At 48.3% G+C, this 18,774-nt stretch overlaps 1 protein-coding gene and 1 long non-coding RNA gene across 3 annotated transcripts in view; one reads left to right on the top strand and one right to left on the bottom strand.

Moving 5' to 3' along the window:
- The window catches only part of Tmem132c (transmembrane protein 132C), a 321,460-nt gene that overhangs the window by 289,145 nt on the left and 13,541 nt on the right, over positions 1 to 18,774 (top strand). For both annotated transcript variants that reach the window (XM_002727968.7, XM_039090106.2), the window contains exon 5: positions 6,848 to 6,991. In XM_002727968.7, the coding sequence (XP_002728014.2) occupies positions 6,848 to 6,991 (144 nt within the window). The remainder of the gene's footprint in view (positions 1 to 6,847; positions 6,992 to 18,774) is intronic.
- LOC108352443 (uncharacterized) lies at positions 2,287 to 8,143 on the bottom strand. The gene is made up of 3 exons (XR_005491926.2): positions 8,069 to 8,143; positions 6,579 to 6,658; positions 2,287 to 2,687 (listed from the first exon to the last, which is right to left on the bottom strand). It is a non-coding gene; the product is annotated as an uncharacterized LOC108352443 (long non-coding RNA).

Raw genomic sequence — 18,774 nt, 5'->3', positions numbered from 1 at the left:
GAGATAATTCGCCTTTGAGAAATCTGTGTAATGGCCTGACTCTAGCCAGAACCTTTCTCAACCTCAGTCAGTCCTTCTTCCCAGAGAAATGAAGTCTTCTGACACTGGTGCCCTCACAGCTGTGGCTTAGCTCCACGTTATCTGGGCAGGGGGCTGTTTAGCACAAAGAGAGAGCTCAGCAGATTGGCTTGGTTGCCGGATGAGGTGTTCTAGAACTCAGTTTCCTCCATGGTAATACCACCACTACAGCCTTTTGTATAAGCTGTACTGAATGAAAACTCATATGAAATATCTCTGCGGAGGGTGGGTTAGACTTCTGTCCCCTGAAGATGCTAAGTCATGTTTCGGTAAATATTAAAAAGAACTGGTAACCTTTTATCCCGCGCTAATGTCAGCACCCATTGGGCCACCTGGCACCTCTGTCTCAGCGGTTCCACACTACCCCCACGTACTCTCAGACCCAGGGGATCTGGGAGCCGTTCTAGGGTGCCGCCTTGCCACGCTGGTCCCTAGTGTTAGTTCCAGCACCCGTGGGGCCAAATGAAATGAACCATAATTTATCTCTAATTTGTATCTCTCCCGGCGGCTGTCTGCTAGCCAAGAACTCCCTGGTTTCAGCTACCCAGTAAAATCAGGGCTCTAGAAGTCCAGCATGGGCTGGCCTATCACGGCTCCCTGTCATGGGCTCCGCTCACACTCCCAACAACCCAGTGAAACCAGGACTCGATAAGTTGTAATTTATCCATCAGATTTATATGTTAAATTCTCAACCCACCATACATCCAAACAATAAACTCGAAACCAACCGATAAGGATATAAACCGCCCACCTAGATAAGATAAATTGACCCATAGAAATCCATCCCTTAGGAAGTAAACATAACTACCCAGGGCCATTCAAGACCACCCAGATCTGGGTCATCCTTCTCGTCTTCATCTCGATTCTCCCCCTCCTTCCTCTTCTTTCCCACCTTACAAAAGCTTTGTCCCTGCCTTTTTTTTTTTTTAACCATCTAATCATGACCTTGACCTAACTTGCATGGCCAGCCCTCACCTGCATATAGACATCAACCTACAGTTCACCCTTTCTGTCTAATGATTTAAAAAAAAAAAACAACTATTCTCTCAAATGAAAGCTGAGCACTATTATCATTTTGCAATTTATAAAGCACAAAATACACCTAACACCCATTCCAACATTTTATCAGTTAAACAGAACATTTAGATATCTATTCCAGCTTAAGAAAGGCTTGAAATCTATGTTGTGTCCCGACTAGCTTGTATACCAATTGATAACTATCCAATTAAATATGTATCCTCAAAGTTAAACAGCCTGGGCAGGCTATGAGGCTACAACTAGATTCAACCCTGTCAGAGATCTGAGACCGACCAATATTATCTGAAAGTATAGGAAATGGGGTCATGAGGTCAAGTTCAGGGAAGCCTGTAAAAGCACTGCTGGCCCGGTAGCTGCTGTCTCTATAAAGAGAGAAATCTGGGCTCTTGACGCTCCCTGGCAGCCATGGGGAAGGCTGATAGATGGGTGGTGAGGATGACCCAGATGACAAGGGCCTGCAGAAGGTGGCCCTAAGGCAGACAGAGAAGCTAGTGTCTAGCTCCAGGTAGAGGTGGGCCTCGTTCATGCCAGGCTTAGCCACAAGCCCGCTACAGTGAGCTGATATGTCCACATGAATGTCTCTGCAGTTAAGTGCAGCCCATATGTGGGGCTTCAAGTCCTATCTGGCATCAACCCACATCTGGGATCATCTCAGCTCCTTAGACAACCTGCAGGAGCCTCAAAGGTCTGAAACTCATCCATTCCTGCATCTAGAGAGGACCTTTGTCCTAAATGAGATCATTCAGGGGGGTCCTAGAAGAAAAGGTGCTCGCTGGAGAAGAAAAGAGAGGGATGAAGGATGTGGACCCCTCTCAATGAGGTATACGTTTTGTTTCATCTTCAGGGGTCTTGAAGAAAGCATTAGAAATATCGTTCAATGACAAAGAGCTCCTCGGACAAGGTGCGAGGAAAAGTGTGGACCAGCAGAGGAACAGCAAGGTGTCACACCTGATCGCTCACCCAGTTGCTCCAGGTCCAGCACCATTAAATGGCACCAAATACAGATTACCTCAGCCCCAGGTGGTCATAGAAGAAGAAAATGCCTCAGCCCTAGGTGGCTGTGGTCCTCCAGCCTGGATTCCTGTTTTTTCATATTAATTAATTTATTTACTTTACATCCTGATCACAGCCCCCCTCCTTCCCCTCCTCCAGTCCCATCTCCTTCCCCCTTCCCCTCTCCCCTTCTCTGAGGAGGAGAGGCCACCCCCTCTTGGTACCAACCTGCCCTGACACATTAAGTCTCATGAGAACAAGTGCATCCTCTTCCACTGAGGCCAGACGAGGCAGCCCAGCTAAGGAAAAGGAATCCAGTGGCAGGCAACAAGAGTCCAAGTGAGAGTTAGCCCCTGTTCCCATTGTTAGGGACCAGGATGACGACCAAGCTACACATCTGCTACATATGTGTAGGGAGCCTAGACTAAGTCCATGCATGCTCTTTGGTAGCTGGTTCAGTCTCTGTGGGCCCCCGTGGACCAATGTTAGTTGGCTCTGTAGGTCTTCTGTGATGCTCGTGACCCCTCCCAGCCTGGATTCTTCCATCAATTCCTGCTCATGACATCCGACCATCCGACCTGAAAGACCAGGGTGCAACCTGCTGTCATGCATGTGATTGCAACATGCAGTGCGCTCTCTCTCTCTCTCTCTCTCTCTCTCGCTCTCTCGCTCTCTCGCTCTCTCGCTCTCTCGCTCTCTCGCTCTCTCGCTCTCTCTCTTTCTCGCTCTCTCTCGCCCTCTCGCTCTCTTGCGCTCTCTCGTGCTCTCTCTCGTTCTCTCGTGCTCTCTCGCTCTCTCGCTCTCTTGCTCTCTTGCTCTCTTGCGCTCTCTCGTGCTCTCTCTCTCTCTCTCTCTCTCTCTCTCTCACACACACACACACACACACACACACACACCATGTTTTCTACTTTGTCTGTCTGGAAGCCTGTCAGTCGCACAGTCCCTCTCATGGCTGAATCATGTCATAAGCCATCCTGTTTCTTTCACACCCAGAATCTCCTCTCCAGGGAACCCCAGGGGTGCTCCCCCACAGATACTCCAGGGATGCGTACTCCAGCCACAGCTGGTCACTTTCCTGTCATTATTAGTGAGTTTGCACCCCTAAGACTTCTTAATGCATCCAAAATGATTCTATTCTCTTAATCAAAAAAGTAAAAATGCAATTTGTCCTGAAATAGACAGGGAAATTGATGCGATCACAAATCACATGGGAATCTCCCTCGGGAGCCTCGGGCTCTTCCAGAATTCAAAAGGACAGGAGTGGTTTAACATGCCTGGTACTAATTCTTTTTTGCAAAGCAGAGTAGTTACCTCATGTATAATGGAAGTGAGGGGAGGGACAGGGCCACAGAGAGACAGCTGCTTAGTTTGAAGCCTCTGGGTAGTAGTGACACCTTCACACCTCCTGGGAGGCTCAGACACCCTACTCCTGAGGCCCTGTTAATCCCCTGTAACCAACAGAATGGCTCCTGTCCATAAAGAGCGGTCTCTCACTCTCTTTCCTCTCCCTACCTCTCTCTTCTGTGTGTTTCCTTCCCCTCTCTCTCTCTCTCTCTCTCTCTCTCTCTCTCTCTCTCTCTCTCTCTCTCCTGTGTGTGTATGTGTGTGTAAGAGAGAAATAGAGACAGAGGAGAGAGGGAGATGGGGGGAGAGAGGGGGGAGAAGGAGAAGGGGGAGAGGGGAAGGGGGAGATGTTTCATGTCCAGAAGGGACTGAGGAGTGAGGAGTGGTGTCCTGCGGTATAAAGCTTCTCTGGATTGGCTCTGAGGCAGGAGATGGGAAGCATCATCCCTGCTCCCAGTAGGCCCTGTGAAAAGCACACTCCTCCCCAGAGATTCTGCTAGAACCTTGGTTTCTGAAGCTGTACAATGTTAGGCTCTTAAACAATGTGCCACTTGTGGAAATGAGAATCATACTCTACTGGAAGGTATTTGGGAGGTGAAAGAACAGAAGCATGTGTCTGCCCCATCAGTATTAGGCTTACACACGTGCACACACAAACACATGGAGAAACATGCATGTACATGGGCACACACATTGATACATGGGCATAGATGCATGTGCACATGCACACAAAGGGGACACACAAGAGCATGTGCATGTGTGCATGCTCTCTCTCTCTCACACACACACACACACACACACACACAGAGAGAGAGAGAGAGAGAGAGAGAGAGAGAGAGAGAGAGAGAGAGAGTTTTACCTGTTTGCCTTTTCCAGACCCAAAGTCATGGCTTGCTCTTCTGGCCTCAAGCACTTTGAGGAATAACTGTCCCTTCTCTTAAACCACCTCATCTGTGTTTCTCTGTGTTGTACTACAAAGGAGCCCACAGGATGAGAGCGACCTGGATTTGACAGTCCATGGAGGCCAAGTAGTCACAAATGATGATAAAGCCACCTCATCCCAAAGAAACTCGATAAATGTGATCCAGGCAATTCTGGGGTTGATGGAAAAGCCAGGGAAGAATCCAGAATGCTAGACCGTTGGCCCACATAAGCAGCAGGCTCTCACTTGAAGCTAGCTGGTCAGCAAAATGGCTGTTCAGTACAAGGAACTTCTCCCACGAGTGTGAGCCCAGGGTATTTCACAGACCAAAGGTTTTCTTTCCTTGCTTCATATTTCTGGGGCTGTTAATCCTTAAAACTGATGAGACCGGTAAGGAGTGGCCAATGTTCAACTAACAAGGATCAGAGATGTGCTGAAGTAGAATGATGTTGCTACTGCTGCTGATGGTGATGGTGGTGGTGGTGGTGATGGTGATGATGGTGCTGGTGCTGGTGATGGTGGTGGTCATAGTGATGATGGTGCTGGTGGTGGTGGTGGTGGTGTGTGTGTGTGTGTGTGCGCGCGCGCACTCACACAGTTGTGAAGCTTTAACAACCATTTAAGAAGCTAATCACAGTTATGGTCCCCGTAAGAGACACGCACTGCTTAATGAAGCCATTCACTGACGCCATTGAAAACACAACCCTGAGCACATTATCCGTGATGAACTCGACTTAGGGATTTCCGTGGTATTCTTAGCATCTGTAATAGCCAGGTCGAAAGCACCCATAATTGGAACCTGGCTTCAGGAGTCCCAGGCACCCTGTAAAGGCAGGCAGAGCCTTGTTTGACTTCAGGGTGATGGGACCAACTCCCTGGGAAGCTGAGGCTCTGCTCCTAACAGGAGCCGCTCTGTGCTGTGTGCCTGCTAGTGGCCCCTGGAGAAGAGTCTATGGAAAGAGACATGGGAGAAACTGACCCGCGGGTGGAAGGGGCCAGTTGATCCCCTAGATTCAAAGGTCTTGCTTGCATATTCATGTGGCTGTAAAGAGAAGGCCCAGTAGCCTGAGTACAGGCAGTGATCACCCTGCAAACTCAGGAACGATGGTGTCCTCTCCCTCGCTCAGCAGATTATGTGTGCAGTTTTTATAGAGCGTTGACACAACGAGACAAGCAGACATGCTTGTCGGTGTGGTGAAGTGTGCTCCCTCGGGACAGCAGAGAGAGACAGTTTGGTTTGTAAAATATATACAAATCAATAAATCTTCCATTCAGAGAGGAAACCTACAAGCCAGGGATGTGGCTCAGAGAAAGAGCACTAGTCTAGCACGTAGGAGGTTCCCAGTTCGATACCCAACGCTGTGAACAGCAACAGAAAGAAGCTTTTGGGATACTTCAGTGGGTAAAGTGCCACCTGTAGCCCCAGCTACTCCACAATCAGAGGCTCGAGGGTGGTCTTGTCTTATCCCCCTCTGGAGGGCAGAGGTTTGACATTGAGCTGTGTGAGCTAAAAACCAGCTGGGCCATGGAACAGGGCTGTGCCCCTCCTAGAGGGTGTTCCTAAGGAAAAGTCTCCTCTTGCTTTTCCTGTCTTCAGGACCCTTCCATGCTGACTCCTCCATCAACACAGCCTGAGCTCTTCCTCAGACCCTCATGACCCCTCCTCCTTTAGGGTTTAGGATTCTATTGGGGCTGCCTCAAGAAGTGCTACCTCATCTGGAAAGCACGAAGTTCATCCTACCTGTAAAGTCCCTCTTCCCAGGTGTTCTACAATGCTTTTCTTTCGCTATGATAAACACTGGGATCAAAGACGGCACGAGAGGGAAAAGGTTGGTTTCAGCTCATGATTCTCAGGTCACACTGAGAAAAGTCAGGGCAAGAACTCTAGGGAGGAACTGAAGCAGAGATCATGGAGGAGTCCTGCTTACTGGCTTGCTCCTCAGAACCTAAAACACCCCCAAGACCACCTGCCCAGGGATAGCACTGTCCCAAGGTTGGCTGGACCCTCCCATATCACTTATCAATCAAGAATATTCCCCACAGATCAATTTGATGGAGGCAACTCTTCAGCTGAGGTTTCCTCTTCCCAGATTGTCAAGCTGACAAGCAAAGCTAGCCATCACACCATATGAGATATGGTGATAGGCTCTGGGCAATTTTTTTTTGAGGGTGAAGACAGACATTAATCAACCGAACTTGGTACCTCTCTTCCTGTAGTGCTCCAAATTGGCTTCTGTTGCTTGTCACCTGGTTGCTGTGCAAATCCGCTGGGTCTCTGAAATGCTAGAAAGAACACCGGTTCTTTCTTGTTTATTCCAAAGAACGGGCCCCCTGATGCAGTTCCTAAGGGCAGCGCCACAGTGTGTCTAAGAGGAGTAGCCCAGTGCTTACCTCAGGAGCCTCCCCAAACATCACATGGCACTAGCAGAAAAGAGTCTATTTCTTAACCTGGCCTGTCTGGTTCTTTGGCAGGACACTGAACTCCTGAACACAGCCATCCTCACGGGGAAGACGGTGGCCATGCCCGTGAGGGTGGTGTCGGTGGAGGAGAACTGCACCGTGAGAGACATCTCAGAGCTGGCGGAGTGCAAAGCCATGGATGAGAATGTCATCAAGGTATGTGGGCCTGGCCGGGATCGGCTCCAGCCTTCCAGACACTGGGAGAGTTTATACTAAAGCGAGAGGTTTGAATGGGGTTCAGGCACCCTATATCTGTGGTGGCCTCACTCACCATTCCACCACTACCTCTTCATTCTGCATCATGTAATTGTATTTTTTCTACTCACACCCCTTCTATCCTTGCTTCCTGCTCCCTCCCTTCTTCCCTCCTCTCTTCTTCCTCATTTCCTTTGGTCCTTCCTCCCTTTCTCTTTCCTTCCTTCCTTTTCTCCCTTCCTATATTTATTTACTTATCAAATTGAACTGAAACCTATTTATCATCACGAACATCCCTTCTAAATTCTATACAAGGAATGCCTCAGTCAGGCTAAGAACAAGCACATTAACTCACGCCACTAATATTTAAGATCTCAAGAAAAAGAATTAAAACAATCATCATCAGTTACTACATTCAGCATGCAGGGCAGGAGATCTCCTAAATTTCCTCTGAGATAAATCGGGAGGAGCGAACAACAGAGGATGCTACTGACCAGAGCCAGGAGTGGATGGGGCATTACGAGAAGTTGAAGGACCCACAAAGAATCTTAGTTGGATGAGCAGCAACGTGTCGGGAGAACCATACCACATCTGCTCCATTTTCTAACGGCAAAGAATTCATCTCTCAGCCTGTGAAAGCCAGGTGTGCACCAAATCCAGAAACAAATGCCACCGTGGTTACACAGAGGACAACCTTTAGCTCCTTATGAAAGGCTCTGATGTGGAGCTGCCGCGACCCCCCCCCCCTGCTGATATTTCCAGGAATGCAATCAGTATCTTTGGGGAAATAAGTGTGATCAAAATGAAAATTGCCTCCCGGAGTGAAATCAGGAGGTGGTCATCCTCTAGCTGTTGACTCAGCAGAGCAGAGCATCCAATCAGCAAGAGCTGGGGGAGGTGTGGAGCAGGCAGCCTTGATGGGTAAGAGTGAAGTCCCCAAAGTCGGTCTCGTCCCCAGAACTCAGGTCTTCCCTGAGTCCTGGGCTCATATCTGCAGGGCCCGGACAAGCTCTTTCCTGGAGCTTAGCTTCAGCTCACCAGCTCATCCCGGGGATTCAGGCTCTAGTCTGAGCTCACCGGTTGTGTAGAGCTCCTGAATGCCGCTTGGCATGCTGTGGAGAGGCAAAGAAGGGAGCTCACTTGTAACCAGTGTCAGCTGTGCTGTGTGGTACAGAAGGTTGGGACTCGATGGTTTCATTTTGTCAAGACTCAGGGGGCTCTGAGTTTTCGTCCCCATATGACCTGGTGAATCATTACTGCCATGGCTTTGCATGACAAAATTGGGTTTCTGGGTCAGATATAAAACAGCCACTATGCAGGCAGTTTCCCTACATCTGAAGCCTGAACTCCTTCTCATTAGCAGATGCAGATAAAGCCCTTGTCACAAGAGTATGGAGCTGGTGGTGTCCTGAGGAAGGAAACCTGATTCTGGAGAACTCTGGCTCTATGTAAAAGGCAGTAACTGATCCCATGTTCATAAACTCTAAGTCTGGGAGTCCCAGCAGATCTCTTACACTGAGCCGTGCTCTTGGCAGTGTCCCCTAAACAGATACTTGCCAATCATCCAGTGGCCACCAATCCCTGTTGCCTCCTGTCTGGGTCGCTCAGTCTGCCCAGTCTATCTGCTTGACCCTGTGGGATGAATGGATATTCTCAAGTCACACATGTACAGATCAGTGTTTCTTCTATACCCTTCTAATACCAATAACTACACACATTTGTAAGAATGACATCCGGTCATCCATACCATTTTTCACCGTGGACCTTCTAATATGAGATTTTTATCTGTATGTTTCCTCAGGTGTATGTGCTTAGAGGGGCCAGGAGAGGGTGTTGACTCCCCTGGAGCTGGAGTTATGGATGGTTTCAAGACTTCATGTGGGTCCTGGAACCCAAACTGTGGTCCTCTGTAAGAACAGCCAGAGTCCTTAGCATCTGAGCTGTCTCTTTAGGCCCCATCAACTCTTTTTTTTTTGGAGCTGGGGACCGAACCCAGGGCCTTGCCCTCGCTAGGCAAGTGCTCTACCGCTGAGCTAAATCCCCAACCCCAGGCCTCAACTCTTTTTAAATTATTTTAATTAGCGTAAAAGGTAATGGGTTCCCTTATATAACTTCTTTATACATATTATATATTTTCATATGCTTGATTACATTTGTATGTCATTTTGCCTGTTCTTATCCAATCCTTCCCCCACTATCCTCCCATCCCTCAACCCCTTTGTTGGTCCTCTTTGTCACTCCAAGTAGCCCTCTCTCCTGCCACCAAGATTTCACCACCTGTTCTTGTTCCCCTCCCTTTAGATCTCATCCTCTCCCATTGGTCCCCTTTCTACCCTCATGCCCTACACACATGCACACACATACATGCATACATGCACATATACACACATATACATACAAGTACACACATAGACATATACACACATACATACACACATGTACACATACATATACATATACACATGTGCACACATGCACACATACAAACACATAATCTATTTATAGACATACATGCACATATAATCTAATCATAGTCATTCAAGAGCATACACATAATCTATTCACAGACATGCATGGGCACACATAATCTGTTGACAAACATACATGTATATACATAATCCATGCATTTACATATAGTCTATTGACAGGTACACATACATGTACACATAATTCATGTGCATACAAATAATGTAGTCATAGAAATACATTCACATATTCCATATATACATATAATCTAGTCAAAGACATATACACACACATGCATACAGCATATAAACACACTCAAGCCCATTTCTCTGGGTCCCAGATAATATGTGAGACAGTATTCCCAGTTCCTTTTGTGGCTTCTTCATGTGTTTATAACTTTAAACACATGTGCACACATATAAGTAGATATGTGTTAATACATGCCACGTACACAGAGCTTTTCCAACCATGGCTTATTTTATCATAACAGCCACTTCTTAGAGTCATTGCCCCTGGTTCCTAGCAGTGCACCATGATGAATCCCTCTGCCTGGAGGTGTTGGGAGGTGAAAGCAGGCCAGCAGGCAAGGACAAAGGCTCTCAAGGCCGAGGGATCTGTCTGTTCTGTTCCCTATCTGTAGCTTCATCAGTGCCTCAGCATCTCCCCGGGAGGACTTCAAATGTTCCTACCCACCTTTGATGTACACTCAGCAGATGAAGGGATAGAGCACTGGAGAAAGGCAGTGAAGCAGCTGGCTCGACAGACACCCAGAACAAGGGTGCGGGAAGAATATGTACGCTGCCTCTGCACTGTCAATGTCTCAGTGGCATCACAAAGTATCGAGCCTGCTACTTTTGAAATAAAGCTGTCTCCCAGTCGGTGACACGGCATGGATCATGTGCCTGCACTTGTCCTGGTTGATCCTTGAATCGTGTGAGCTTTGACAGTGCACAGTTGGTGTCTGCGTAAATCACAGGCTAATTCATTCGGCGAAGATTGACTGTCTTCCTGAGACAGAGGGAACAGTAAATACAGCCGTCGAGGCCCCGCCCTCACAGAGCCCAGCCACTGACAAAGACCAACAGTTAACAGAAACGAGCTGTCCAGGCGTTATGCTAGAGAGCACCGGATGACTTCAAACAAGGTGACCTCCTGGGAGGGGACAGTTGAGCCTCTTAAAAGGGGACTAGGTAACACTAAGCTGTCAGCTTAAAAAGGCCTATCTGTACCTGCTCTGGGATGCCCATGATGGGCTCCCTGAGGAAACCACCTCAGCCTACAGCTTAGCATGTCCTTTTCCATGGGCTCTCTTGACCACAGATTGCTAGGCACCAACAGTGAGGGGTAGAGGGTTCAATATTAAGGGATGGATTCATGGGATTTCCAATGTGGCCTTCTTGACCTCCGGGAATACATATATTGAGTATATCCCAGGGATTAAGCTGCAAACACTGGGTACAAGTGAGGAGAGGGTAGCGTCACCTCTGTGACACCAGGTGCTTGTTCAGGCTCCAGGTCACAGGAGCAGTTCCCTCTGACGACAGCCTTGGTTTGTCCTGGGATTCCTGTTGACACAGGCCGTGCATCCCAAAGAGAGCAAAGGTCTTTAGCAATAGCTTTACGTTTCTGGACTCACAGGTTTGTGACAATGTTGGGGTGGGAGTGGGAGGCGAACCCTACCAAGCAGGAAGGAGACAGACTTCCTCCCAGAGAGGAAACCACACTTCCTGACTGTGGGTTGGTATTAGTTACGTTTCTCACTGCTATGTCCTGATGTCTGTCAGAAGCAATTTAGGGGGGGGGGGGGCGGCAAAGATGCGTTAGCGTTCAGCTCATGATTTCAAGGAACATAGTTCACTGTGGCGAGAGCAGAGGTGGCCAACACTTTCAAGGCTGGCCCTCAACGTCCTATTTCCTACAGCCAGGCTTCACCTCCTAGAGGCTCTACAACAGTGCCACCATCGGACACATGATCCTGCGGGGGACTTACTGAAACCATGACCCCGTGTGTGCTTCTTGGGTTCTCATTGTCAATAGCCAAGCAGTGGCCCATGGCTGGGATCCCAGCACTTAGGAGAATTGTCAGGAGAATTACCCCAAACTGGAGGCCAGCACGGATGACATTGTGAGTTCAAATCTGGTCTGGGCTGCAGAGTGAAACCCTGTCTCCAAACCAAAACGAAGCAAAATCACAGCAACAAACGACAAACAGACTGTCAAGTTCCAGGAGGAGGGGAGAACAGAGAGCAAAGCAATTCTCCGAAGCCGGAGGCCCTGTGCTGCAGGCCAGCAGGTGACCAGTGGTGATGCTCAGCCATGACCCTTTGTTGAGGTCACTGAACTTTAGAATTCCTACTGTGTGGGTTCAAACTATACCAGCTAAGCCACAGCTGCAGCCTCCTACTTGTTACTGGTCTGTTCTTTAGGGAGCCTCCATTTTTTTTCCTAATTATTATTTGGGGGGCACCTGCCATAATGTGTGTGTGCGGAGAGGCCAGTGGCCAACTTAACAAAGTCAGTTCTCCCCTCAGCTTTTATATGGGTTCTAGGAATGGTACCCTGTTAGCCAAGCTTCTGTGGCAAGTGCCTTTCCCCACCGAGCCATCTTACCTGCCCTTGTTGTTGCCTCTGCATCTTGAGGATGTTGCTCCTCCCTCCTGGGACTGCTGCGGCTTCTGACAAAGCTTTAGAAATAAACCTCAACCAGGTGTCCTCTTTCCCCAGAAGTAACCTGGCAGTATCTTGAGACAGTTTCGGTGGTGGGATGTGGTGGGTGGACCACTGACATCTAGGGATGCAGAGGATGGTCCTAAACATCATACAAGAAGTGTCTGACAGGGGGTTGGGGATTTAGCTCAGTGGTAGAGCGCTTGCCTAGCAAGTGCAAGGCCCTGGGTTCAGTCCCCAGCTCCGAAAAAAAGAAAAGAAAAAAAAAAAAGCGTCTGACAGCTCTAGTGAGCAGTGCTGAGGTTAAAATGGCTGCCCAGGTGCCAGGCAGACACAAGGGCTCTGTGTGTGTGTGTGTGTGTGTGTGTGTGTGTGTGTGTGTGTGTGTGTGTGTGTGTGTGTGTGAAGGAGGTTTGCTCATGTCTCAAAAGTGTCCAATGCGGCTGAAGTTAGACAGTGATCCTGCCACACTTTTGCTCTGTCACTTGCCTTTTGAGTGACTATAGAGAATCCAGCCACTCTGAGTCTCAGTATCTATGTCTCGTCCACAGAGCTACCAAGACCCATGTGACACAGACAAGCCTCCAGGGCTAAAAGACACAGGCGTGTGGGCAGTAGAGATAGCCAGGTTGGTAAAATGCTGTCCTTGAAAGCATGAGTACCTAATTCAAACTCCGTTTCTCAGTGTTGGTACAGATGACATTTAAGGCATTTGGCATGAGGGACTGTCATTGGACCTTGAGAGTCTTGACATACAACCCCAGCCACTTTCCCCACTAGCTGCAATGTTCCTCTTAATCATCACAGCCATGATTTCCAGAGAAATTGGAAATGCCTCTGGGGGGGGACAAAACTGTCCCTGGTTGGGATCTACTGCATTAAAATCTTGGCTGGCACCATGAAGGAATGTGCAGACAAATACAGAAGAATCGCCTGCAGCCAGAAGAGGAAGTGCAAAGGCCCTGTGGTGGACATATATGACATGTGCAAGGCCGGAGCACAGGGACAGAGAAGACACAGAGAACTTAGGAGGCTGCAGTGGGAATGTTAACACGGGGGTGCCAGTGAGTCTGTTCACCAGTTCAAGGAGTTTACAGAGTTTAGAAGGCATGTAGGACTCAAAACATTGTTAACGATTGTCTTGGTTAGGGTTTCCGTTGCTGGGACAAGACACCATGACCAAGGCAACTCTTATAAAAAGACAATATTAATTGGGGCTGGCTTACAGGTTCTGAGGTTCAGTCCATTATCATCAAGGTGGGAGCATGGCGGCACCCAGGCAGGCATGGTGCAGGAGGAGCTGAGAGTTCCACATCTTCGTCTGAAGGCTGCTAGGGGAAGATTAACTAACTTCCAGGCAGCTAGGAGCAGGGTCTCAAAGCCCACGCCCGCAGTGACACACCTACTCCAGCAAGGCCGTACCTCCTAATAGTGCCACTCCCTGGATCGAGCATATTCACCACTACGATGATTGTCCTGGGGTACAAATTGTAGATCTAGGTCATGTTTAAGCCACCTTGGTTTCTTCCTTAACTTAACAAATGGCATATGCAAAACCCCTATGTCCAATGGCCACAACCTTGTTCAGGATGGATGTGAATTTGGAACATGCTCTAAAACCCACTAACCTCCCAATACACCACAGCTCTCGCAGACATCATCACCTCCCAGTGGTCTCCCTCAACCTTGTTCATATTTTCACCAGGTTCCTTCTTTCGGCTCATACTATATTTTCCTGGCCATCTGTCCCCTGCCTGAGTTCAGAAAGACACAGCCCATCCTAGCAGACTGGCCTGGGGTGGACCAAATGGACCAGAGCCAGAGCAGCCTTTAGGAAGGGTTCTGGCATGCAGCCAGGCTGGCTGAAGCCCGTATCACACTTGCCAAGGAGCAGTTCCTCTCAGGGCCTGCCTTTCCCTGCCGTCTTAGCCACAGGAATGACGGAGAGACAGCTGGGTCAAGGCTACAGTCTCATGTCAGAATCTGTTAACTTGCAGGGTTGGAGCCGTCTAGGTGAGCTCTGAACTTACGGCTATAAACGGAACTCATCCTGTCTCCTGTAGGCAAGCAACCCTCCACAGCAGGTCTCAGGATCCTCATCTGCAAAATAGGATGCTATCAGTGTGCCAAGCTCCCGTGGGGTTTCTGGAGCTGTAGTGGGAAGGCATCTTGCAAGTGGGAAATGAATTCTGAAAGCCACTGACATGCTCTACGAACAGAGCTGGCTCGTGAGTTCAGGTGTATCCAGAAGCAATTTTTGATCTCCCTATGCCCAGACTCCACTTACACACAGCGGCCGTCACCAAAATAGAAAAAGAATTAGGCCAGGAGTCTGATTATCGAATTTTCCCGAATTTGAAATGTACATTATGTAATCTTGTTTTGACAAGGAGGCTGAATGGGGCTGAGGTTTGCAAGCTTGCCTCCAGCAGAGACATGGAGGGGAACAGTTGGATACTCGAAGATAGACTCTCATCGGGGATGACTTTCAAGGCATCGTAATTAGTGTTTAGAACAATGACAGACACTATAGAGATAGAAGCCATGTCTGTATCATGTGAAGGAGTTATTCTTAGAGTCTGAAACTAGCATCACACAAGACTTCATGAGACATGTGAGTATGCTCCCCACACGGTCCCCAGAAGTCAGAAGTTGCTGTGGATTCCACAGGCTGGGTGTCCATACATCTTTAAAGTCCCCAGTGGCTAGAGGATGGTTCCCTAGACTTCAATCAGCGGTTGCCAATGGACACCTATGCTTTCTCCATGGAGACTGACTCCTAGGGTCTCCCCCAGGAAGCAGGTCATCAGAAAGTACCAATCCCCAAAGGACATCAAAATAAGGCAACCAGCTCTGTACTCCCTATTCAAAACCTCCACTACCTAGGCTTGCCCTCCAGGTCCTCATGGACAGGTGCCTAATGCTGGTCCAATCGCCCACCAAGCATTCGGCTCACGTGTTCAGCCCATTGACAGAGATGAAAAGATCCCGAGAAACACAGCCAATGGGCTGGAAAGATTCCTGCAGGAATCAGTTCCTTTTTGTAAGAGAACCTGTTCATTTTGTGTGTTCCCCTCATTCCCACTGCCAGCCACTTAGGACATGATTAATTTGTCCGGAGACGTCCCCAGACATTGGTGACACCGTCAGGAACAGTGAGGACGATGGCTCTATCGTGCGTAGCACCTTTGTGTCTTCTGCGTTCTTCCTAATCATTTATATATTCTGGAGAGGCAAGGTTCCCACCCACCCGAGCGCAGAGAGGTAATAAATGAGGAAAGTCAATGGTCTGTAAATTACAACATTGATTAAAGATGTGATTAGTGATAGACTCTAGGCTTGGCTATTATGCTAATATGTTCCCCGATCCCGGACAGCGTTTACATGCTAATGATAAGTCTGGGACAGTGGCTGAAATTGCTTCCCATCCTCTCTCAGTGTGGAAACTGTTTTAAACCACTCTTGACCAGTGAGCGAAAAGACCCCTTCCCGTGGCCCCGCCCAACTGTTCCATACCACTGTCCACAGCAGATGGGAAGAATTCTCTCTGTCCAGCCCTCACCATCTGCCCTGCAAATAGAAGAGACGAAAGTGGGGCCCAGAGTAACCATACCTGCTTCTGCAGAAAGAGCAAGCTGACTGGTCACAACTACCGCTCAGTACGGGTCATTATTTGGTCAGGTTCCCATACCCAGATGGGACTCTGCTCTTTCCAGAGGACAGTGTCTAGTAGGAGACAGATATGCAAGTGAAAGTTAGAGCTTGGTGTGGTGCCACAAGGGTGGCAGGTGACATCATTAACTCAGAAATGTCTGCTGAGCTGCACATGTGTGCAATTTGCCGGCGCAAATCAAATCTACATAGGTTGTCATGGGAGTCAGTGACCTAGAAAGGTTAGATTGAGAATTTTCTGGAAGCTTTCAGATTAAATTCCTGTGTATTTGCCATCGCTACTTCTATATCATTGTAGACTTTCTCTCTCTCTCTCTCTCTCTCTCTCTCTCTCTCTCTCTCTCTCTCTCTCTTCCTCCCTGTCTCCCTCCCTCCCTCCCTCTCCTCAGTTATTTTGGTTGCCTTGAAGCAGATGTATCCATTGGTGGGGATGTTTGTCCATCCATCCATCCTCCTATCTGTCTACCCACCCACCTGGTCATCATTCCATCCACTTATCCAGTTATTTTCTATCTTTCTGTCCACCTATCTACCCGTCCATCTTATCTTCATTCAACTATCGCAACATCTCCATCCATTCATCCACAAACATTATCAACTCCACCCTCCCAGTCATTTGTCCACCCACAAGTCTATTAAATCCTCATATTAATACATCTATTCATCCATTTAGCCATCGTCCACTTGTCAGTGCATCCATCCATCTATCCACCTAGTCAAATACTCATCCATTCTTTCATCATCTACCACTGATCTATCCATCTACCCAGTGATGCATCCATCCATTGATCAGCTCTACTGTATGTCCATGCATCTATCAACCTGTCAATCTACCCATCTAACCAGACAGACAGCCACCTCTCATCATCCATCTATCCATCCATCCATCCATCCATCTATCTCTCTATCTATCCATCCATCATCCATCTATCTATCTATCTATCTATCCATCCATCCATCCATCCACCTACCTAGTCATCCATTCCCTTCTCCAACCACTGATCTATCCTTCCGTCCATGGATCCATCTACCCACCAATCTACTTTTCCATCTGTCCATCCATACATTTGCCAACCCATCTGTCAGTCTCCTGACTTAACCAGACAGTTAGCCATCTCTCCATCTATCCACCTATCCCTCCATCCATCCACTATCCAATTTGTCCATCAACCCACTCACACATGTATGCATTCTTTCATCCACTACCCATCCATTTGTCTCTATTTTGTCTACCAATCCATTGGTTCACCCACCTCTCTATCCATTTATCCACCTAACCATTGTCAGCTCTGCCCAGCTCCTACCTCATGAGCAGCTGCTATAAGGACCGAACCATGGAGAATGAGCATATTGTACTTTTTCCATCCAGAATATAACAGTTTCAATGGTGATACAGACCCATGGGACCAATTTAAGTCATATTCCATAAGCTTGCCTATGCAAGACAAGTCATGTTGCCTCTCTATTACTCAATTTCTATTTTCAGTTCATTAAAATGACACAGAGAGAAGCTTGGTCTCTGATTTCAAGGGAATGTAACTATTACTCAGGGTGGGGGATCCTGACCTAATCTCATCATGGCCCCCAGAGACATCCAATATCAGTGACATGCACATAGCTACTGACCTTGGCACTTGTCGTGCCTGCCTGGGAGGATAGGTGTGTCCGCTGCCACCTCCTCACTTCACTGGGCTCCACTGTAGATATGAGACTGAGTGTGGCTGTGGAAAGTACACGGGCGCTTCATTGCCTTTGGAACACAGAGGCCAGGCCCTTGCAGACTGACATCTCTGTTTCCTTTGTTTTCTTGATGAAACAACTTCCAAAAGCAAAAATGGAGGGAGATGGGGGAAGAGAGGGAAAGAAAAGGGCCCAGGAGAAGAGAAGGGGAAAGGCAAGGGCTCAGGCAAAGGCAGGAAGTCATCTGCGAGATCCCACCAATCCCGTGGGAACATCAATAGTACTAGTGTAAAGATTCCAGAGGTCCTGGGGAGGGCAGCCTCTTAGGGACTCCCGCCTGCTCAGGCCAGGCAAACTGGGGTGGAAATGTGTCTCTAGATGAAGGACTGAGAACCACAGAGGGCCAATGGGACTGTGTGAGTGGGGAGAGGGGCAAGAGACAGAGCACGCATGTGCAGGGGGAGGTGTCAGGCCCCTTGGCACTCTTGGAAGTGCCATCTGGGGAGTGGCGATGTTTACTTTCTAAACAGGCATCAGCCTGCATCCTGCTCCTGATGGCCACCACATGCCCTGTGTACTCAGGTTTCAACCCTCGCTTCAGTTCTCTATGGATTCAAGTTCACGTGGAGATCGAAGGTCCTGACCTCAATTTGTTCTCAGCTTTCTATTGCAAAGGCAACCACAGCCTGGGAACTGGGAAATGGAAAATATTGTACCGCTTACCCCTTAGATGGGCAATTCTTGGTGCTCTCACAAGACGCCAAGAGACTAAACCCTGTAATCCCAGAAGTGGTGTGTGCACCTTCTCACTGGCTTCTCTCTTCCTCCACATTCCCTGGTCTCCTTCCTCATTCTTTTTCCTTGGGTTCATTTCCCATTAAGCCCATGATGCTGAATCTGTGTTTTGGGCTCTGCACTAGAAGCAAGTGGGTAATTTGCAATAAAGTAGAACAAACCAGGGGTATAGCAGATGGCTCAGTGTGTAAAGTGCACGCCAAGATAGAATGAGGCCCTGAGTTCAGATTTCCCACACCCAAGTAAAAGCTGGGCCTGGAATGCTAGCCTTGAAGAGGCAGACGTACAAGGACCCCAGAGGCTTGTGGGCCAGCCAGCTGAATTAATGAGTTCTGGTTCAATGAGAGACTCTGCCTCAAAAAGTAAGATGGAGAGTGATACTACAGTTATCTAACTTTAATTTTGACTTTCATGTGCATGGGCTCACATGCTATGTGTCCTCACATGTGTGTGTGTGTACACAC

Source organism: Rattus norvegicus, chromosome 12 (genome assembly GCF_036323735.1).
Source record: "Rattus norvegicus strain BN/NHsdMcwi chromosome 12, GRCr8, whole genome shotgun sequence".
NCBI classification, from domain to species: domain Eukaryota; kingdom Metazoa; phylum Chordata; class Mammalia; order Rodentia; family Muridae; genus Rattus; species Rattus norvegicus.
Note: the sequence above shows the minus strand (reverse complement) of the source record. Positions and strands in the feature narration are given on the sequence as shown.